This window comes from Musca domestica, unplaced genomic scaffold (assembly GCF_030504385.1).
Source record: "Musca domestica strain aabys unplaced genomic scaffold, Musca_domestica.polishedcontigs.V.1.1 21, whole genome shotgun sequence".
In the NCBI taxonomy this organism is placed as follows: Eukaryota; Metazoa; Arthropoda; class Insecta; order Diptera; family Muscidae; genus Musca; species Musca domestica.
In genome coordinates, this window is record NW_026712258.1 from 7,743,621 (window position 1) to 7,769,123 (window position 25,503).

Genomic DNA, 25,503 nt, shown 5'->3' on the forward strand with positions numbered 1-25,503 from the left:
CATCTTATCTTTCAGCCATAGCTTTAATTTGAGTTTTAAAAACCTACATGATATAGAACATCTGTAATAGCTCCATATGAAACCCCAACTCAATTTTGGTATTAGCAACATTTTCCATTCAAATAAGCTGTAATTGGGAATCTGTATTTCCAACGTTTAGAATACCGTGCTTCGTGATATTTGGTTTCGTCCATCTCATAATTGATGGCAGAATGATTTCAGAATAGCCAAAGTATATATATCCTTGATCAGCATGAAATTCTATGTCGATTTAGCGATGTCTGTCCGTCTGTGGAAATCACTCAAGCCTCCGAATGAAATGACATTGAAACATTGACATTGAAAAATTTCCGCGAAGAGGACTTCCATCAGAAGCTAGATGCCAAATAAGGGCAAAATCAATTGGAAAATGTGACCAAGTCCCTGGTAATAGCTAAAATCACCGGATACCTTCACATAAGAGTAATAATGAAGCATGGTTCTATACTTATAATTATTTGAAAGAATTTGTTTTTCATTCTAAAATCTTTGAGGAATTTGGAAGGGGCTATATCACAATGTAGACCAACCTGAGCTATATAAAATGGACTCTATGCATTTTGAGTTCTCATTTGGATGAATGATTTTCATATCTAATCAAAATTGAAAATTTGGGTATGGCAACCATATAACAGCATGTATAGAAAACAAACTTTCTCGATTTTTTCGGTTTTTTTTCAATAAGAATTTTCAATTCCAAAAGGAATTCTAAAACAATTCTACCCAAAATTCCATATCATGATAGAATAGTCAATTTTTTCAGTTCCGCGATTTTTCTCAAAATTTTCTTTCATGACATATCATGACGTTTTCACTGTAATTACAAATAACCAAAAGAAAATTTGAGCCAATTTGAGTCAGATGTGTTACTATACGTTTTCAAATTTTTTACATATAAATTTAAAGAAGTAGGTGTGGCCAGTTCCTCTGACCCCATACAATTACCTAGGGTTGTGAGAGTCACGATTACGTATACTAACTGTGGAACAGATATCTTCATGATTTCGGCAAATATTCAGATTTTCGATAAATCGAAAAAATGGGCGCAAAATTGGCCGTGGTCACTTTTCCTTTGCATAAAAACCTAAATTGGCGTAGGACGAACATTAAAAAAAAAATACCCAAATAGTTCCAGCCGGTCTCAACTGATTCAACTACCAACGAACAACAATTGGTTTATATATAGATTAAAAAGTAGACGTTCCACAGCCTCCAAATAAATATACAGGCTTGGAGAAAAAGTCTACAGTATGTCGTGTAATAATTTTAAAACCGATATCTTCATTATTTGGCAAATATAAGGATTTTAGATAAGTCGAAATAGTGGGCGTAAAAGTAGGCGTGGTCAATATTTTGTTCTTTAAAAACCTAACTCGGGGTATGACGAACGTTTGTACAAAAAATATGCAAATCGGTTCAGCCGTTCTCAACTGATTCCATTACCAACGAACAACAATTGATTTATATGTATATAGATTAACTATTTTTAGCTTAAGAAAACTTCGATTAAAATTGTGAAAATCAATTCAAAATTACCATTCTATTGTCTGTGGGCCTTTCAGAGTCTATTGTGTATTTGAAACAATTAACAAAACTGTATTTCCTTCCAATAATTACAACTCAAGCTCCGATTGCTAATTCCTAAGGGATGTACTTTTTTTGAATAGTTTTGTGAATTGGTTTGCAAAACCTTTTTCTAAATTCAAAGCCACAAAATTATAGTTAAGTCACTATGGGTACATTTTTAAATGAACCACAGTAATCATGAATTTTGAATTGTAACAACCTTTTCTGCAATGAATTCCTATTTTTATAAAGTTTGGTCAATATCTTATAGCATAAAAATATATACACAAATCCCGAATATAAAAGTATGTTTGTTCAGTTATCATTGCTAAACTTGCTTAGAGTATCATTCAGTCTGCACAATAGACAGATATGTTTTCTTTCTATTTTTTTAACTACTCCTCTAAGAAATTTCGGGTATAAATGCTGTTAGGAGAAAACTGTTGCAATGAAGTATTGATGACGCAATTAGAATAAACGTATCTTCGTGCTAATGGGAGTTCGAAAGAATATTAAAATTCGTTCTGCTTTTATGTATACGAGTATTGATCTCTTCGGAATGAAACCTTTAGCATAAAAAAATCGTGGTTGGCCATAGACATCGTGGTGATTAGTGCGTAATTGCGGCATGAAGTTTGATACACAATTAATGGTGAACTGTCGGACTCAGTTCGTGATGGGCATTGGACTAATATTGCGAGATTTCTTTATTTAATTAATTTCTTTTATAAAAACTTGTAGTCTTTTTTATATGATTCCTTTCATAATTTCATATAATTTATTTGTATTTAATGCAAAAAAAAAAGTGTTTTCTTTCGTTTCGTAATACAGAAACAGGCCTGTCTGAGCTGCATTTGATATATTTCCCCGAATATCATTATTACGGAGTTCATATTACGGACGTGAAGGATAAAATTTTTTATTTGAAAAAAAAGGATGAAAATTTTTTATTTGAATTAAAGCTATATCTCAACGGATTTTCATAAATTTTGACATGCTGGTTTCTGGGCTCAATTTGATTGTATGTACCAAATCCTATTTGGTCTTATATTACACATTTGGTGCACAATAAAAGGAAAATCGGATGGAGATATATATGGTAGCTATATATAAATTTTGACCGACTATCTCCAGTCTTCATAAGGTTCGTCCTTGGGCCAAACTGATTTGTGGAAGGTTTCATTTCAATCGGACAATAGATGCGACCTGTACTTTGTTTACGAAAATACATGGAGAGACAGACAGACGGACGGACGGACATGCATAAATCGACCCAGAATGTGATTCAATGCAGATTATCAAAGGAACTATGTATCTATCTCGCTTCCTTCTCTGCCTTACAAACAAATGCACAAAGACATAATACCCTGACCACAATAAATAAATAAGCAAAAATACTATTTTTTTGGTCAAAACTCATCCTTATATTTTCATAATACTTAATCCTGTTTGCATATGAACATTATGTACCCACTCTTTCCGGTACCATTTCTATGAATCTCAACTAAATCAAACCCCTATGTATGTAAACTTATTGCAAACACCTAAGGGAAGAAAATTCTGTTGAAAAATCGAGTTAAATTTTTACAATTACAATTAGGCTTGTAAAAATTAATTTGTTGGAGGAGGTTTTACAGTTATTTTAATGGCCAATTTGAAATACCTCAAATACCTAACTACAGCAAGTTTCTTTGGTAAATATTGTAAAACACAACAAATCAAATTAGGTCATGTCTAAGAGTGTTGGGTAAAAATATTACCCTCCATTAGAAGACTCGTCTTGAGCCATTTGTTTGCAATAGTTCGATTATTTTTATACCCTCCACATACATAATATGGGGTTCGTCATTGCGTTTGAAACTCATCGAAATAATAATTCTAAACCTAACAAAAAATTAACGATTTAGTCAGTCAGTCCGTCTGCTGCAATCACGCAAGAGCAAAAACGAATAATGATAGGAAGCTAAAACATTGCACAGATTAGTCTTTTGTCTGCAGGCAGGTCAAGTACGAACGTGGGCTACATCGGTCCGGTTGTGAGTACTTTACCCCATGAAAGAGAATTGTATTTGTAAGTCTACAATATTGTACATCGCCCATACAACGGTACCTCCCTATATTCGGTATTTTGGTGATTTTAGCCACATTTTCCAAAGGAATTGTCTGAAATTCTAAACATAAATTTCTTTGTGAGTACTTTACCTATTGAAAGAGAATTGACTGTATAGGTCCACGATATCAAATCTTCGTATAGCCCCCATATAAGGGATTTCCTTTTGAGCGGTATTTTAATGGAATTTTATGGACATTTTTCAAGTTCCTTCAAAATGGTGAAGGGTGTCAAAAGTTCAGCTATAGCTGCTTTTTTACTTGTTTTTATCTACCATCGAAGTTTTCAGTCTAATGCCGATTATTAGCATACAGTGTATATGTTTGTCCCTTTTCACCCACAATTCTCAAAATGATCCCCTTTTTTTGCTATGCAATTTAATGACTAATTCGATAAACTCCCTTCTCCATGGTGGTGATTGTGAAACAAGATCATTCATTTAAATATACTCACATAAATCTGTATCGCTTCTTAAGATTTATCTTTTATGTGGCATAAACTCGTGAGTGTAGCCTCTCAAAAGCATGTACACACTTACGATTCTGCATTGCTTAGCTTATCTTAAGGGATAGAGCTTTGTTGAAAGGAGGACTTATAGAATTTAAGCACACATACTCACAAAAAGTTGTCTCTGAACGGAAATTTCTTGATTTAACAACGATTGTGTGTTTCTGTGTGTATGTGTGTTTATATGTATATGGCTGTTTGTATTACTTATTAGACATACATACCTCCTGCTCGACCATACTGGGCCAATTCAATGGATATACTGGTACCACGCGGACAACTGAGCGACAGTTGTTCAGAATCACAGCCGGCCCTCTGATATGTTCTCAGAGTTGCTGCCAACAGAGCTGAAAGGAAACAAATGATATTTGTATTACTTCTGCATGAATTGAGTTAATGCAATTTGAGATGTATGCGGAAATGTAATTCCTGAGTTTCCACAAAAAAAAAAAAAAATGCAGTCGAAAAACTGTATGTGAATTTGTGTGTGTGTGTGTGTCTGTGAGCATCTTTGTGCACTTGTGAATGTGTTATTGTATCGCAATCAATCTGTGACATTCAATAGATTTGATGTTCTTAAATTGTCCATGTAATTGCTTTGAACATAATATCGAGGAGCCATGCAAATGTAAACGTGGTGGAATGTGTAGTTTCTACAGGATCATGACAGAATAAATACCAGTTTCTAACAAAATCCTGTGATAAGAAAGAAAATCAATTCATATTCTTATACCTTCTTAACGAAATACCTTTGAGGAGATTATTAAGTAGTCATATTTCGTCCAAGCTCACAAAAGAATGAAATAATGAATGAGATAATGTAGAACAGGCGGAGGATTATCGAAAAGGCAATACCAAATTATTGTATCATGAAGTGTTGGGTCCAAAATTTGGAAACAATAATAAAGTTTTGAAATGTAGCCGTTAAAAAATAATATCCAATGATCATAAAATGGATATTGGATAAAATTCGTGATACAAATTGGCTTTTAGACAGTTATATATGTATAAATATATTAAAACATATTGGAATTTATTCAAATAGTCTAAGATTAATTTTGTATGATTTTATTTGTCAAAATTTAGAAAGAACAGTTAACTTTGTAACTGGGCTCTTTAAGGTTGCATACAATACTAAACTGTTATAATTTGTGTCGGATAAAACTTTTTGTGAGAAACCCTTTGATTCATATTCTTCAAGAAAATATAGCGTGTAGTGTCAAAGGTACTTGTGAACGTATGGCAAAATTATGAGGTTTCAATCCCACTTTATTTATTTCAAATGTTTTCTTATTTTACTTTGTTGCTTGAAATATTCTGCCTTAGGTCCAATTTTGTACCTTATGGTTAACCATCTCAAAGAATGCAATGTGGCCACACTGCTATGTACTTCCTTTTAAAGCTGAATTAGAAAAGATATTTTTGTTGGTAGTTATGTTGTAAAACTACAACCAATTAAACGATATATGGCAAATGTCGAAACAATAGTTGCGTAGAATGTAATCAAATAACACTGTACAGCAAAATTGAGAGTCAACATCTCGGGGAAGAACATTTAATTTGGTGATGAAAGCTGAAGATCCTGTAGTGAATAATAAAATGAAATTATTAATCTTTTAGAATCGGGAGAGAAATGTTTTTATGGCATATTTGGTTTGTCTAACTCTCTTTGTAATATGTCCTCTTCAACCTCTTTCCTTGAACCGTAGAATCATACCTCAAGTATTGGAAGTAAATCAAGGTGCTGAAATCCGAAAGGTATATTTTAGTTATATTATAAGGAACATAGCCATGGGCTCCAAGCCGCCAGTCCAGGAATGACTATTTTCCATTTTCATATGTTTTACATGGACAAGTTAATGTTTTTCTATTTGGGCCCACATGAAATCAAAGTACCGTTTTATGTATATAGAGCGATTTCAACAGGCGGACGGACATCGCAGGATCGTCTTAAAACTGTATTATGATAAAGTATATATTTAATATTTAAGTCGAAAATGATTATTTGAACCGATTACAACCGATATAACGAAATGAACCTATACAACGATATTAAAGACCATAATTTAAATATTGAGAACCTGGAAGGTATTGCTGTTGTAGTGTTACCAATGGTAGTTACTCAAGGTCGATTAACAATTTTCACATATACACATGAGAGTATAAAAAAGTGATATAATATTCGGTATGAAGAGATTAGTTTATTGCATATTGTTCATGTGCTCCTGAACTTTGTAAAGAATCAATAGTTTGAACGAAATATACTTGATAATCACAAGCATATGTATGTTCCGAGCCTAAACCTGGAGAACTGGAAAAAAGAACAATAAAAACCTGAGTTCGTGTCCGTAAAAGACCCCAACCGAAATTCCACAGCATAAGTAGTCATTTTAATATAATCTGCAAAACTCGGGTTAAACCGATTATTTTCTTTGGAAAAAGGCTAACTTTAATTTTAAAGAAAACGACAATTTGTTACAAAATCGTTAAAGGGGTTACATCCACTCTCTTAGAACAGTGCATACCAATTCATATTCGATATTTCATTGCTTCCATTCGAAGCATTGTATTAAACGCCCCTTCGTTTTTTATGCCCAATATATCACAATTAAAATTCTCTCGATTTAACCCATGAAATTGTTGAATACTCCAACTTTTGCAAATACCTACCAACAAACTGACATTGGAACGAGACAGTGGTCCTGTCAAAACCGTTCACTAACAATTGAACACTTTTTTAAAAGTAATTTAAACTTTGCAATAAATAACTGAATTAACTACAAATTAAATTTGTTCCATTTATTTCGAAAGCATAATTCATTTAGTTTCCAAACAATATTTGCATTTTTTTCGATTCGATTCGACACTTGAATATAAATCGCAACCAAACTTAATTCATTCAAAGCACATAATCGAATTGTATTTTGTGTGGAAAGGACGTTTCAACTACCAAAAACTGAAAACAAAATCACGATACGCATTTTTTGTTTTAGTTTGAAAATGAGTCAACATTAAAGTGCTTCACAACAAAAAAAAAAAAAAAATATATATATATTTTTTTTTTATTTTTTTAGGGATTGAAACAAACTAGGTAATAGTTGAAATCGTTGAACTATGGCCTGAGTATTGTTTATTGTAAACTTTATATTCTGACTGGTAGAGATTTCAAAATATTTGGAAATGATGTTTATTGAATTTTGTGGTGGATGTTCTATGTATCTGTGTAGAAAAGGCCTACTAAGCGAAAGGAATAGGGTCCATGACCACTTGCCAGCGCAAATTTCATTTGTAAAATTCCACGTTCTGGAAAATATTTTTTGGAAATTCCAACGCCAGCCGGCACCCACAGCAATTATATATGGGAATCATTTATTTTTATTTTATATCTGTTACCGCACCTTAACTATGAGTGAAAAGATATTTAGAAGATATACCTATTAAATTTTTCTGTGCCGTCCTAATGCATGCAGATTCAAACAAGGATATGACTGAGCCACGAGATGGCAATGTGTCCGACAAACCTTAATTTGCACAAATCATTCTACATGGAAAATTGTTCACTCTAATATATATATTGAACTATATTGTAAACGCCAATAAAATTTGAATGTAATAAATGACCGATAACAACGATAAAATCCGTCAATGCGACACAAGGCAGTGCAATTACATGTATTTGGAAGTACAATGGTTGAGTCTGTGAGTTAGTTGTGAATGCCCTTGCGTAAAAAGATTTCAGCAATCAATGAATACGTTGTTTCACAAACCACAACAATAACAATTGCATTAATTTGCAAGCCAAATTTCAGCGAGATGAAAGTCAATAGCACGCACACACATACCTCGGGAGCCACCACGTTGATATTCAATCGGATATTTGTGAAATTTTATGAATATTACAAGATATTAAATGGCAAAAAGGAGTTATTGTTATTTTACCATTGTAAGAACTGCACAATGTATTACTCTATGAAATTTTATATTCAAAAAACAAACAAGTAAAAAAGCAGTAGGTTCGGCCGGGCCGAACTTTGAATACCCTCCACCATTTGGAAATTTTCCAAAAAATAATATTCACCAAAAAATCTGTTAAAATGTTTAAAATACTGAATATAGCCGTTATATGGACCTGCATAAGTAACTTTCGCCATAAGCCATTACAATATTGAAATACGCAACTTTAAAAAATCCGTGAATAATGTAGCTAAGATCATCAAATACCGAATATAGGGACTTACTGATATATCAGGCTTGTACGAAGGCCTGGACCTGCATAGATAATTTTCTGTCATAGACTGTAGTTCCCATTATGAACTCTAAATACAAAAATTGAAACAACTCCGCTGAATGATGTCACTAAATACATCATAATACCGAATATTGGGATGTACCATTATATGGAGGCTATACTAAGCCGTGGGACTTTTTAAGCAATTTTTTTGTCATAGGCTGTAGTACCCATCACGAATTCTAGGTACGCAATTTCAAACAACTCTGGCGAATAACGTCCCCAATATCGCCAAATATGTAATATCAGGGGTTATGTTATTAATATTTCTCTTCCAGGGAGTAAAGTGCTCAGAAAGAACTCCTTGTGTGGATTTTTAGGCAATTCCATTGAAAAATGTTGCTAAAATCATCAAAATACCGAATATCGGGGGTACTGTTGTATGGGGTCCAGAGGGCTGCAACGAGTATGCAAAAATTCAAGCATACTCGGTTTCTTACATGATTTTTGTTGATGCAGTCGTTTAGTTTGATCTGAATGAAATGACCGTTTTCGCTTCTGATCGAATCGAACGCTCAGTTTGAATCACTTCACTCACAATCAAACATGAGCGTTCGAGACGGTTTGATGTGTTCAGTAACGTGAGTTGATCGAACACATGAATGTAAATGAGCAATTACAACCGTGATTGTCTTCTTTGAATCGAGTTCGCTCAGCGTCATTGTTTATTCAACCATTTAATCAAGATAGGAAGTTTATTTTGACTTTTTTAATATTTAAATTTGGAAGAATATTGTGATAGTGCGAACGAAATTGTTGCAAGTAGAAACTACACAGGTGTAGGTAAACGAAGAGGTCGAAGTTTGTGAAAAATCTTGACCAATATTGTAAAATAAAAAAAATATTTAAACATTTTTAGTTTTCTAAATACCAATGATGTGTTTCTTTATTAAAAAATTTAATTTTGTTTTTTTTTCAAATAAGTCACTGTCTAACAGACAAGTCTAACACACCAAAAAACCAAATAAAACGAAAACATTGTTTAAATATAATTTGCACCAATTTTTTTATGGGGACAGCTTTTAGTTAGTCCACTGTGTGTGATCAAGCCTACTCGATCATACTCATTGCAGCCCTCTGGTACTTTACTCTCTGGAAGAGAATTGTTTATATAATTCCACGATATCGTATAGCCCCCATATAATGCAACCCCCCGATATTCGATATTTTTATTATTTTTGCACATTTTCCAATGGAATTGTCTGAAAATCCACACAAAGATTTCTTTCTGAGTACTTTACAATATCGTATAGACCCCATCAGAGGGCTGCAATGAGTATGATCGAGTAGGCTTGATCACACACAGTGTAAATACAATCAAACTCAATCAGTCGGTCAGATGCAACATGTTCATTCGAGTTACTCAAGCCAAACGAAAAAGTTGTGATCAAACATGTATTGATCGAAGTTTTGTGATCGCAATCAAACAGCTCACATGAGTTATTTGTTTACGAACTTATGTTGAATTGTTCATAACGGGTCGATCATCTATGAGGAGTCTTGTCGGTTTGATTCATCCCAGTTAAGTGAGTGATTTGATTTGATTAAAATACAAATGTTCGAAACTGAGCGAAATCATGATTGTAATTTTACAAAGGATTTCATAACTAAAAGCTGTCCCCATAAAAAAATTGGTGCAAATTATATTTAAACAATGTTTTCGTTTTATTTGGTTTTTTGGTGTGTTACACTTCAGTGACTTATTTGAAAAAAAAAAACAAAATTAAATTTTTTAATAAAGAAACACATCATTGGTATTTAGAAAACTAAAAATGTTTAAATATTTTTTTTATTTTACAATATTGGTCAAGATTTTTCACAAACTTCGACCTCTTCGTTTACCTACACCTGTGTAGTTTCTACTTGCAACAATTTCGTTCGCACTATCACAATATTCTTCCAAATTCAAATATTAAAAAAGTCAAAATAAACTTCCTAACTTGATTAAATGGTTGAATAAACAATGACGCTGAGCGAACTCGATTCAAAGAAGACAATCACGGTTGTGATTGCTCATTTACATTCATGTGTTCGATTAACTCACGTTACTGAACACATCAAACCGTCTCGAACGCTCATGTTTGATTGTGAGTGAAGTGATTCAAACTGAGCGTTCCATTCGATCAGAAGCGAAAACGGTCATTTCATTCAGATCAAACTAAACGACTGCATCAACAAAAATCATGTAAGAAACCGAGTATGCTTGAATTTTTGCATACTCGTTGCAGCCCTCTGTAAAGTACTATGAAAGAACTCCTTTTGTGAATTTTCAATTTGTAAAATGTGGATAAAATCATCAAAATACCGAATATCGGGGGTACCGTTGTATGGGGGCTATACGATATCGTGGATCGATATAGCCCATCTTCGAATTTGACCTGCCTGCAGACAAAAGACTGATCTGTGCAAAATTTTAACTTCCTATCTTTATTCATTTTGACTCTAGCGTAATTACAACAGACGGACAGACGGACGGACGGAGAGGGCTAAATCGTCTTAGAATTTTACGCTGATGTAGAATATATATACTTTGTTATGTCTAAAATAATTATTTCGATGAGTTACAAACGGAATAACGGACTTAATATACCTTCCATACTATGTATGGTGAAGGGCATAAGAATCTCTAAAGTAAAAGTTCTTAATTCGAGCATGTGTTATACCGCAAATACCAGTGAGATTGGGAAGAGAATGCTGTGGAACCATTACATGTGAACTGATTAACTCAGGGGAGTGGGGGAATGGCTTAGACAGCGGCAACGAGAACAACAAAAACTCCCCAGAGTTATTATATGATGGTAAGAGATGAGGGTGATTCGCTCGTGTGGTGGTGGTGAAAAGAAATAAGTAAGGAATGAAATACAGAAGATTATTAGCAATTAATTCTAAATAGTTTCATAGCTTTATTGGTTGATTTGTGTTTTCGTATACAACAACAAAATTACATTAGTAATAATAATTTGGGGTGGCGTCAAAGGCCTGGTTAGTATAACCCTGATACGAATGGGTTAGCGCGAGAAGTGTACACTTCAACTACTGAACGACAAGTAAACGCCGGGGTTCATGCAATCACAGAGGATCGCGGCAATCGCCGAGGATCTTCGTCGATTACTACTACAATCAAATATTCCAGTAAGAGAAAGGGTAAATCAAGTAGAGCAAACTCAACAACCACCGTCCGTTGGCATCTGCGCTCTACGGTCTCCGCCGAGGGAAGTTGCCGAGAAGGTGCCCATGGTGTCAACCAGCATCCGTGATTGACTGGATGGGAAAGTTAATGTGGAACGTACCAAACATACACAGGGACCATACCAAAAAGCGGATGTTATTTCTTGTAATATTTAAATGCCATACTATACAGTAGAAAAATGTAAGTAGAATCATCAAAATACCGAACATGTGGGAGCCGATGAGCAATTTGAGATATGTTTATAAATATAACAATTATGGGATTAAGTCTGCCTATTACGCAACAATAAAATACCACAAAATAAATATAACAGTTAATCCAGTTAATAATTTATAAAAACAACGTTTGTTTATTAGTTGAGAAATATGATAATGTTTACCCTGCATTACCCCCTGGTAAACATTAATATCTTTCTCCACTAATAAATAAACCTTGTTTTTATAAAAACAACAATAATGGGATTTAACCGGACTATTTTCCAACAAAATATATTATATGGGCGCCATATAAAATGGTGGACGTATATATGCAATGTTCTACCACCAGAGCTAGGACCCACTACGAACTTTGATATAAAATTAACAAATACGAAATTCGAAACAATTCCGGTAAATAATGTCGCCAATATCATCGAAATACCGAATAAATGGTATGGGGGTTATACTAAGACGTGGATCTGCATAGACAATTTTCCATCATAGGCTGTAGTACTCATTACGAACTTTAAATACGAAATTTGACGTAATTCAGGGTATGTCGCGAAAATCCAGGAAATACCGAACTAAATTCAGACTTCGGCTTATACCAAAGTCTCAAACTCATATTAAGAAATGGTTGCTGCGTTAAATCAAAAAATCGTCAGTAAAGGTTATCAAATTGAAATACCGTTTGTACACCGTTTGGAATGATATAATTCGTATAGTTCCACTTACCCAATATATACATAAAATCTATAAACAGTTTTGTCCGTCGTTACTTTAGACTACCCAAAAAAGGCCAAACATCATATTAGAATTCACAAAAATGACAAATCTTCTCCAATCGTTTAAATCAGATCTGCGGTTATAAGCGTAGTAACTAACAGAACTTTCTTTTATATATATAGATTGTTGCACATACCACATAATTTAGTCTATAAATAATTATGTAAAATTTGGTAAAAAAAAATATGCACCCCATATTCGGTACTAGATATTAGATACAAATTTTTTACTTGTTATTAATCCAATTATAAAAACATCTCTAGTTCAAAAAAGTTGAGAATCATTGGAATAATTCTAAGCAAATTTAATTCCCTCATTGGATGCAAAAATGCATTCCCGAAGAGACATGTTTGCATCCAATTAAGGAAAGAAAACTCAGTTAACAGTAAATCGTTAAAAACCAATAATACCAAAAAAGTTAATGTAACCTTTCAACCATGTAAAATTATTGCGAAACAGTCATTTATTTTTGTCATTTTATTAACATTAAATTACATACGATTCTAATTAGTTCGATATAATGGGATAAACATGGAAAATAACAAAATGTAGTTCCAATATTCAAGTCCTTGTATCTATTCCAGACTACTTTCCTATGTGAAAACTCGAAATTAAACAAACTCTTAACTTTATGTAACCGGTACACACAAGGGACACTAAGTCCGTTCGCCGTATTCAAACTTTACATACGAGTACAACCACACAATTATGCATCTATTTTTCTTGTATCTAATATCATATTTACAAAAATATATATATTTTAATTTGGTAATTTTTTGTTTAATAACTTTTTCATTAGTTAATGCATGAATGCAAAAAATAATATTTGTTTACCATATTTACATGGCATGTGTGTGACTGTGTGTGTTTATGTGTAACAACGAAGCGAAATAATATATTTGTCCAGATGTTATCTACATACACACATACAATTAATCGAAATATTATGCACTACTAGCATGTTCATCTAATTAAATTCATTTGTTGCGGTCGAACTTTGTTGCTATTTCCATGCGTGAATGTAATTATTATTTATGTTGTTTTTGTTGTAATAAGAACAACATATGCATAGCAATGATTTTAATAAACTCCGTTTAATTTTTTCCCCAATAAATCAATGAGAAATTTGTAAAATATTTGCATTTTGTGGTCCTCCAAAGGAAGTGTACATTTTTTATTCCTTTGTGACAGGACATTGGGTATAACATAAAAAGGGAATATACATATAAACATTACATTTCAGAATAGGTAGTTGTATTAAATCAATGTCATCGGTTCATAAATAATGCCAGAAACACAACGTTTGTGCCAATATCCAACAAATTATTGCAATTTATTGCAGCCTTCGAAAAATGGAGCAATTACATCCATCTATCCTGGCGGACAATTCCCTTTGCAATTGTATAAAGAATATAATCGAAAAGGAAAAAGAAAAAAAATATTAAGCAGGATTTTAATTCAAAGCACAACCTTAATATCCAGACAACATTTCTGGAAAATTGATATGGTTAAAAAAAAAAAACAAAAACTTTTGAATCAAAGAAACTAATTTTACTTTTTACAACTTTTAATGATATGTTACGTGTGTTTGATCAAAGCCTCTGAACTTTATTCTGTGTTAAAACTTTTCTCTCAGTTAACAATCTTGTTTAACTACCTGCTTTCCGGATGACAGAAAACTGGAAAGGAAATACCTTTTCTTTTAAGATAAGGCTTGTAAATTCCATATCTTGGATTTTAGTTTAGAAAAAATAAATTAGTTAAATGCCTACATCTTTGAGATTTTGAACTGAAATAATAAAATTTGTATGTAATCTTCATAGCAAATCAGAACATAAAACTTCAGCAGTCTTTCGGTGTTATGTTTTCATTTTTTTGCAAACACAACCACATGAACACTCCACATCAAATAAAATACAAAATACAGACATTGTATGTGTAGACACATGGTACAATAAAAAGGTAAGGTAGAGCTACCAGCTGATTTAAATTTTTTTCTTCGGCCAAGTTTGTGTATGTATTTATTGTTTTGAAAATTAAAAACAAAATATTTTCAAAACCAATGGTTGGAAGACACGTAGATTGCGGCTCGCGCATTAAAACTATTAAACAGTTTGGCCATGAAATTGAAAGATTGAAAAGTTGGAGTCTTATATTTGAGCGAATATCTAGACATTTCATTCATTTTTCGCGCTATTTAACTCTTAAAAAATGAGGAGAATATAAAAAAAAACTAGCTGGCCCGGTCCGCGTTGCCGGCCCGTACTTTTAGTCTTTCAAGCATAATAAATCACAGATCTGTCTTATGTAGGCGGCACAATTGTGACTCCATTGTGTGACCAATGACTCCATTATAATGACTCCAATTTTGATTATAAGTAGTAACTTGATTATGAGTAATGACTCCATGACTAAATATAAATTAATACTCATGGCAAAATTATTTTTTTTTAATTTTTAACTATAGGCTTTTATTTGAGTGTTAAATACCTATATGATAAATCGAAAGAACATCTATAATAGCCCCATGTGAAAATTCAGCTCAATTTTTGGTATTGTAAAAAGCATTCAAATGAGCTATAATTTGAAATTTGTATTTCCAACGTTTAAAATCCCGTACTACGTGGTATGAGAACAAATAAGGGCCAAAAAATGAAAAAAGTGGCCAAGACCCCGAAAATACCTTAAATCATATGATGGCGATACTAAAACAAATATGCAAATATGGTTTCTTCATAAATTATCAACATAGCTAAACTTAGTACGAAAAATATGGTTAAAATGTAGAATATACTTGAAATCGAGTTGTTCCGTTATCGGGGGTTATGACCCGTATCATGACCTGCCAAAGCGATTAAAGGTATTTTGAATGTTTAGGAAGAATTTCTATTTTGCGTTCTTTATAGTCGGTATTTGACTGATTGCAGTCCCAATGCATTTTGCATTTTGTGTTCTCATTTGACAATTCATTGTCATATGAAAGAAGCAGGTCCACTTTTTTATTCATTCAGAATTCAAAACAATAAAAAAATGTACACTTCAATATAGAAAAAAGAAAAAGAATCTTCAACTGGTTCGCTGTTTTTTTTTTTTGCGGCAAATTTTTAAAGGACCTTACGAAGTTTTTCGGTAGAAAGTACTATTATCTTAAAACTCGATTCCATTGAAAAACTCTCGACTTTTTCCGATTTTAGAATTTTTATATAAAGCGACAACGGATAAAACTGTTATTTATAGATTTTATGTATTTATTGGGTAATACGAATAAATACATTAAATCTATAAATAACAGTTTTATCCGTTGTGGCTTTATACTACCCAAAAACCTACACGTCATATTAGAATTAAAAAAAAAACACTACAAATGTATATTCGAATATAGTAAGTCAAAATGGAAAAAATATGCAATATAAAACATTACTATTGTACATTTTAAAAGTCAAAATGAAAATGTTCAAATTTTACATTTTTACGCTAGTTTTTTGGACTTTATTCTTTTCTGCCAAGAGGCAATTCCGAATTTGTCTGAATCGTTAAAATCAGACCGGCGGTCTTTATGTTATAAGAGTAGTAACTGACACAACTTTCTTTTACATATAGAAAGATAGATTTAAAAGTAGGCGCGTTCCTCAGTAATAATTCTCAAACCGATATCTTCATTATTTTGACAAATATAAGGATTTTAGATAAATTGAAATAGTGGGCGTAGAAGTAGTCGTGGTCAATATGTTTTTCTTTAAAAACCTCACTCGGGGTATGACGAATGTTTGTACAAAAAAATATTCAAATCGGTCCACCCGTTCTCAAGTGATTCCATTACCAACGAACAACAATTGATTTTATATATAGAGTATGCCTTTAGAACAATCATAATTTGGAATTAGAAGGAACTAAAATGTAGGAGGTATACCTAATTTTGAATCTATTTTCTCCAAATTTTGATGAAAGCATCGTACTAAATAACATTGCCTTAGAGTGCATGATATGACTTCGAGATGGTTGACCTGAGCAAACGATATACTGTGACCTAGTTTCACGAATTGGAAAAATTCGGTCGAATGTCCAAAATACATCCAATTTTGGCTGATATTACTTATTTCTTGGACAATAACCGTGAAATCGGATGAATATAAGGTGAAGAATGGTGTTTTGTATATATATATTTCTAAATCTATAAAAGAGGATAATGTTTGTATGTTTGTTTGTTTGTAATTTATTGACTCGAAAACCGCTCAACAGATTTCCCTGAAAAATTCCAAGCATACTACAACATCGCCTGAAAGTAACATAGGCTATATACATTTTTAAAATTCCACTTGGAACTGGAGCTAAAGCATCAGAATCCCGTTGCGCTTCGCTACCCCTTCTGACTTTATATGTGTTCAAAATTTTATATACGAATATTTGTTGGTTAACAAAAAAAAAAAAAAAAAAAAAAAAACAAATTCAAAAATTGAACAAAAGTTATTGTAATACTTTAATGAGAGGAACAGCTGACCATGAGAAAAGCAGGAATGTGCCAAATTTAGTCCACATACACGACGAGCTTGTCCTTCGAATTTATTAATACAATAGCAAATGCCAAGCGTTCAGAAAACTGTAATCTTTTGAAGTTGAGTGGCATTTCTGTTTCAATTAGAGAATTTGATGAAGCAACATACTTTCCAGTAATAATCGTATCCTCAATTGAATTGTTTCTCTCTTAGCCTAATACCATTGCAAATGCGTTGTTGATGAATGTTTCTTAATAAAGTCATATACCAATCTGACTCAATTTCAATATTTTTTGACAAAATTTCCGTCACACCTTGCATATTTCATTAAAATTGGTAGGTGAAATCGGCCGAGAAAATATATATATATATATATATATATATATATATATATATATATATATATATATATATATATATATATATATATATATATATATATATATATATATATATATATATATCTATATATATATATATATATATATATATATATATATATATATATATATATATATATTTTCTCGGCCGATTTCACCTACCAATTTTAATGAAATATGCAAGGTGTGACGGAAATATATATTCCAATTAATTTGTCCAATTTTTTATTGTAATCAAATTCCGCCACACATTCTGAATTTCATTGGAGTCGGTCATATACACTGGTGGCCAAAACTAAAGCAACTGAAATTACAAGGGGATTGAATGACCTGTAACTTTTTTAAAAAACAAGAAAACTAAAAAGTTTTTTCTAGTTTTAAATTAGACACTTTATTTACTTTTTAAAAACTTAAAACAAAAAACCAAAACTAATTTTTAAATAAAAAATAATGTATGGTAAAGGAAATTAACCCAATTTTGGCTTGGACAAAACTAAAGCAACTCTGTTGTACTTTCATATGATCGCTGCAATTTCAGCTGTTTTTACTGTTATAGTTATCGCTTTTTGCCTCCTTTAACAAATTTCGCTTGTTATTAATCATTTTTGGAGAAGTTTTTTACAACAGCACGCGTTTGTTTTCGTTTTTTAGTACCTCCCAAAAAAAGTTAAAAAATTACTAGAAACAAATACAGTACATGAATAAAACAGCAAATTATCAGTGACTATGAAAACAAGCTATCGAAGAAAATGATTTCCGAGAAATATTTCATAAATATTTCTGTAATTTCTCGTATACTATGTCGGTTTTATGAAACTGGATCAGTAGTAACAGTCTATAACGGATGAAGCCCGTGAAAAACTTTAGCCCATACTGATCAACAAATTGTGCGAGAAATAAGAAACAATCATTTAAGAGTTCAACTGATGAGGTGAGAGAGCTATCATTGGATATAAGCTCGAGATCAGTGAGTAGACGAGTAGTGGCAGCTGGTCTGCATGTCCGTAAGCCATCAAAAAGAGCCATTTATATCTGAAAATATCGGAAAGCCAGCATGGCGTTTGGAAACGATAATATTAATTGGAATCCATCTTAATGGAAAAACATTTTATCCTGGGATGAGTCTACGTTTAATATTTAAGGCTCAGACATGAACAATTTTACGGTGAGAAGAACAAAAAATTAAAGATTCAATCCGTAGTATTGCAAGGGTAAAGTGAAGCATGAGGGAGAGTCAAAAATGGTGTGGCGCTGTTTTTCTTTCTATGGACTTGGGTCTATCCATGCAATAAAGGAAGTTATGAATCGGTTTGTTTACAAAGATGAGTTGGACATCACGTTGTTCCCTTTCGCTGAGGACAATATTCGCTTTTCCAGCATGACAATGATCCCAAACATGCATCAAAACTTGTCGAAGGTTGGTTGCGGGAGTCAAAAATCGCTGTTTTGTCATGGCCGGCACAATCATCTGACCTAAACCCCATAGAAAACCTTTGGAGTATCGTAGACAGGAAGATCAAGCGAGATTCGGAAAGAAATAAACACAACATTTTCCAAAGAATTCATGGTGCCTGGAAAAGCATACCCACGGATCAATTTGAGCGTGTTATAGATTCAATGCCTCGTAGGGGTGCAGCTGCTATCAAAAATAATGGATGCTATCGACTACTAGCCAAAATTTAATTATTTTAAAATAAAAAATCAAAAAGTTGCTTTAGTTTTGACCAAGCAAAAATTTGGTCATTTTAGTTTTCCATATATAATTTTTCATTCAATATTATTTTTGTATTCTTTTTTTTAGTTTTTTAAAAGTGAATTAAGCACCTCATTTAAAACTTTAAAAATAGTTACGATTTACTTATTTTTGTAAAAGTTACAGGGTATTTATTGTCTTTGCGATGTTAGTTGCTTTAGTTTTGGCCACCAGTGTATATATATATATATATATATATATATATATATATATATATATATATATATATATATATATATATATATATATATATATATATATATATATATATATATATATATATATATATATGTGTGTGTGTGTGTTTGGTGCATAACATACATGAAATCGGTCGAAATATATCTATATGGGAGCTGCACCTAAACCTCAACCGAATTATAATTATATTGAATATAATTCGCCAAATTTTTTGGGGTACCAGATTTCGTCTCTCTGTTCAAATTTCATTGGAATCGTTGGTTGCTTCAAATATGTGAAATCGGTCGAAAAATGTATGGAACCTATATCCAAATCTGAAACGATTTTAATGTAATTTTAAAAATTTATTTTTCTTTCAAATTCTAATTCTGATTCTAAAGAAATTCGGAATGAGTAACAGAATTTGGAAGAGTAATAAATGTGTGAGAGAATATTGATATCCGTTGATATTTGGATATAGCTCCTATATATTTCGGCTGATTTCAAGTAGTTTATGCACCAAAAACGATATTTATGTCCGATTCCAATGAAATTCAGAATGTGTGGATTTTGATATAGCTCTATAGCTTTGATATTGTGTACGATTTCGTACACAAAATACAATGTGTATCTCCAATTTCAATTAAATATGGAAGATGTGATGGAATTTGTTCCAAAAATAAATTTTGTCAAAAAACATACACACCAAACTAACTTCCTTTATAATTAGGAAGTTATTTTAGTGTGTATGTTCTTACCATTACAAGTAATATTGAAAGTGACGTAATGAACGCAAATCTTTATTTACCTACTAAGAAATTCTAGAGTTAACCCATACCGATGTTTTGTTGCGTTTTCCATCGAAGCAGCGATCAGAAACAAGGCTTCCCTCGTAGGCATACAAAAACAAAAATAAATAAATAATGTGTGCCTATTTAAGGACCTTAGAAAATGCTATTTTTGACCTGATTTCAGGAACTATTAAGATATTTGAACGTGTCTAACATTGTCCCGTAATTTTAGAGCTACGGTCGTATTACCAATTAATCCCATTTCATAAAGTTCTCTAGTTTTGCTCTTCCTTGGGAAACTCATATTATTAAATAGTTTGCTTTCATCTGGCATCTGTAAACTTTATGCCATAACATCAAAAAACTATTATTTTTATAGCAATTCAGTATATGCGATTTTACATAGTATATGAAAAAAAAAATACTTTCATTATTTTATTAAATAAGTATTGAACATCTATGGAATTGTATAATAAAATGCAAAGCTTATCGTGATTAAAAAAATGCAACAAACTCCATAAATTGTTTATATCTCAATGGCACTCTCATAACTAGCTTGAAAACTAATTTAGATAAATACTTAAAAATGCAATAACGGCCGGTATAAAAAGTTACAAATATCAGATAAATGAGGCATTTGTGAGATGTGTAATTAATTGTAGCGATACAAAAAAGAAAAAAAAAAACACAGCACTGTGTTATTTTAATAACTGAGCTAAAAAAGATAAAAATGAATGCAACTGAAAAAATGTAGCACCTGAGGTGTTATTCATTTTATTACAATATTGTATGGAATACTAGCTGAACCCGGTGCGCTTCGCTACCCCTTTTGATTTTATATGCATTTAAAATTTTATTTACGAATATATGTTGCTTAAAAAAAAAAAAACAAATTTAAAAATTAAAAAAAAATATTGCACTACTTTAATGCGTAAATAACCAAAACCATTAGAAAAGCAGTAACATGACATACACACACGAAGGGTTTGTACTTCGGATTTATTTATTTCATAGCAAATACCAAGCGTGCAGTAAACTGCAATCTTTTGAAGTTGAGTGCCATTTCTATTGCAATTAGTGAATTCGAGATAGCAACATACTTCGCCGTAATAAGCGTATTTCAAATCAATTGTTGTGTTGTTTTTTAGTGTTAGTCTAAGGCGTTGTGGGTCAATGGTTCTTATTAAAATCATATCCCAATCTGATCCGATTTAAATATAATTTTAAAAAAATTACTTTAACATCAAATTCCGCCACACGTTTCATATTTCATTGAAATTGGTGCGTCAAAAATGTAAAATCGGCCGAGAATATATATGGGAGCTATATCCAAATCTTAACTAATTTCCAATTAATTTGTCACATTTATTATTGTAACCAAATTCTGCCACACATTCTGAATTTCAATGGAATCGGTCATATATATCGTGTTTGGTACATAACATGTATGAAGTCGGCCGAACCTCAACTGATTTCAATATAATTTGGCAATTTTTTCTGGTGCCAGATTTTGTCTCTCTCGCTTTGGGTGCATCAAATATGTGAAATCATCTGAGTATATATATGGGAGCTATAATCAAATCTGAGCGTATTTGAATATAATTTGTCAAATTTATTTTTGTACCAAATTTAGCCACCCATGCCGAATTTCATTGGAATCGGAAATACGTATCGTGTTTTGTGCATCAAATATGTGAAATCGGCGGAAAATATATATGGGAGCTATATCCAAATCTGAACCGATTTTAATATAATATGACTAATTTATTTTCTAATCAAAATCCCGTTACATATTCCAAATTTCTTTGGAATCGGACATACATATCGTGTATGGTGTATAAAATACATGAAATCGGTCGAAAATATATGTGAGAGCTATATCCAAATCTGAACCGATTTTAATATAATTTGACAAATGTATATTTGTTTTAATTTCCGCTACACATTCCAAATTTCATTGAAATTAGAGATACATAGCGTGTTCAAATACATGAAATCGGTCGAAAATATATATGGGAGCTATATCCAAATCTGAACCGATTTCAATTTTATTTGACAAATTCATTTTGGCTCCCAATTCCGTTACTTATTTTAAATTTCATTACAATTGGAAATACATATCGTGTTTGGTCCACCAAATACATGAAATCGGCCGAAAATGTATATGGGAGCTATATCCAAATCTGAACCGTTTTCAATATAATTTGGGAAATCAATTTTTAGATAAAATCTACGACACGTTTCAAATTTCTTTGAAATTGGGGATACATAGCGTGTTTGGTGCATCAAATGCTTGAAATCGGCCGAAAATATATATGGGAGCTATATCCAAATCTGAACCGATTTCAATATAATTTGAAAAATTCATTTTTGGATTAAATCCCGTCACACATTCCAAATTTCATTGGAATCGAACATTCATATTGTGTTTGAGGCATCAAATGAACGAAATCGGTCGAAAATATATATGGGAGCTATATCCAAATCTGAACCGATTTCAATATAATTTGGGAAATCAATTTTTTAGATAAAATCTACGACACGTTTCAAATTTCTTTGAAATTGGGGATTTATAGCGTGTTTGGTGCATCAAATGCTTGAAATCGGCCGAAAATATATATGGGAGCTATATCCAAATCTGAACCGATTTCAATATAATTTGAAAAATTCATTTTTGGATTAAATCCCGTCACACATTCCAAATTTCATTGGAATCGAACATTCATATTGTGTTTGAGGCATCAAATGAACGAAATCGGTCGAAAATATATATGGGAGCTATATTCAAATCTGAACCGATTACAATATAATTTGGCAAACTTATTTTTGTTCCGAATTCCGTTACGTATTACAAATTTGGAGACTGTATCTTCAACCAATCAATAGATATGTGCATATAAAATCAAAATTTTTTGGAGGTACATCCGATTCTGATGCTATATCTCCAGTTCCAAGTGGAAATTCAAAAATGTATATGGCCTATGTTACTTTCAGGCGATGTTGCAGTATATATGGAAATTTTCAGGAAAATCTATTCAGCGGTTTTCGAGTCTATAAATTACAAACAAACAAACAAACATACAAACATTTTCCTCTTTTATAGATATAGATGCAGTTTCAGAAATGTAGTGGGATGCGAATATTTGGAATTGGTCTCTTTTTAAATTAAACTTTTTAGTTCAAATGATTTTATGTACACGTTTACGTCATAAAGATATCATCAAGGGTGTAGTACAGTATGTGATTCCATTTAAAACGGAGGGGAATAACAAATACCGGAATATCGGTACCGTTATAGGGTTTATATCAAAAATTGGCCATTTATTGAAAGTAAAATATCGGTACCGTTATAGGGTTTGTATCAAAAATTGGTCATTTATTGAAAGTTATTTTTTTCTGCACAGTGAATGATTCAAATTTTTTTCTTGCACATTCAAATATACATGTGTCTACAATTACATAATAGTGCATTATACAATTAAACGCTAAACAACTCAAAAATGATGCATTATTCGACTGCATTAGTCGACAAAGGCAGCATTTTTCCCTAATTTGGAATTTGCTTTAATGGTCACTATGTTAACACAAGATTTAACGAATATTTGTTACAAAGCGAAAACCGAAGCAACAACAAAAACAAAAAAACATGAAGTTGCTCCAATTTTTGTTTTCGTTTCGTGCAGCAGCAATTGTTGTTTTGGCATTCGGACAAGTATGCAAGTCTGAATACCAAAACACCACATTCCCTGTTCGTGTGCACTCATGTTACTCTGATCCCATTTCACATGGTCGGCTACCAAAATCGCAATTACCAATACGCCAATGCATGTACAGACAAGAAATACATATTTTTGGCACGATTGCAATATTTTCGTTGGTTTCATTCAACAAAAAAAATTCTATTTAAAAGTGATACAATTTAAATAAGTTTCCATATGAATTTAATAAGCTCTGTATATCTGTACGTCTCAATTATTTAATGTTGTTGGCATAGAACGAGAGCAGCTACACACATGACGTGCTTAGTTTTGTTCCAAATATTTTTATATTACCTAATGTTTTTTTTCTTAAAATCAAATTCAGCACAGCAACATCATTGATATATTCATTTCGAAATGTTAAACAATCATGTCTCAACACACAGTCTAAGTATATAATAATATAATCAGCAGATTTTTAAAGAGAGGGCAAATATGCCGTAGACGCTTCATATTTCTACGAGTCTTCAACATTGCATGCTAATGTTAAGGGAAAAAACAGCTACGTTAGGCCGGACCGAACATTAAATTAAAAAAAAAAAAAAAAATAGAAAAATAGAAAATACCTCTCATATAAAATCCCTTATATGGGGGCTATACGAAGACGTGGTCCTTTATAAGTAGTTTTTTGTTATAGGCTGCAGTACCGATTCCAAACTTACGAATGTCGCTAAAATCATCAAATTGCCGAATATTTGGAGGTGGTGGTGTAGGGGCTATATGACAACGTTGACCCATTTATGAACTTAACTTGCCCACTGGCAAAATACACATGTGTGCAAAATTTTAGTCTTCTATCTCAATTCGTTCGAAAGATAGCGTGATTACAACAGACAGACGGACTTCGATAAATCGACTTGGAATTTTACTTTGCTCAAGAATATATATACTCTGTTGGGTCTGACATGGGTAATTCGAGGAGTTACAAACGGAATGACGAAATTGATATAGCCTCCATAAAATGGTGGAGGGTATAAAAATGCCTTTCATACAAACCACGATTTTCGTGTTTGTCAGACGAAATCTTCTCAAAATTACATGGCAATATATTAACAGATCTTAAATATTCTTTAAACTGAAACTGTCGTCGTCGATTCTCGAACCCACAAATTCACAGTGATAGCACAGTCTCATGTACTAAATTTTTGTATTTAGTCAGAGAGGTTTGAATTTGGAATCAAGTGGAACTACATCCTGGTATTAATCGATTTTCACTAAATATGACTGAGGGTTTTGTTTTATCTTGTGTGTGAAGTCTTATATCAAATACCATTGCAATGGAGTACTTGCTATGACTTTGAGAAGAAGTTTAAAAATCGAATGAAAATATAGATTGGAGCTATAGCTATACCAGAAACGAGTTATTGCAGACTTAGCAGTTTTTTTCAGTCGCAACTTTAAAGACAAAAATAAAACAATTGGTGAACCATTTTTTTCGAACCTTACCACACGTCACTTTCCCACCCCT

At 32.2% G+C, this 25,503-nt stretch overlaps 1 protein-coding gene across 3 annotated transcripts in view; it reads right to left on the reverse strand.

Annotated features, from left to right (window-relative positions):
• Positions 1–25,503, reverse strand: part of LOC101895914 (protein eva-1) — a 184,316-nt gene that overhangs the window by 67,523 nt on the left and 91,290 nt on the right. For all 3 annotated transcript variants that reach the window (XM_059122791.1, XM_059122790.1, XM_059122792.1), the window contains exon 3: positions 4,447–4,569. In XM_059122791.1, coding sequence (XP_058978774.1) covers positions 4,447–4,569 — 123 coding nt within the window. The remainder of the gene's footprint in view (positions 1–4,446; positions 4,570–25,503) is intronic.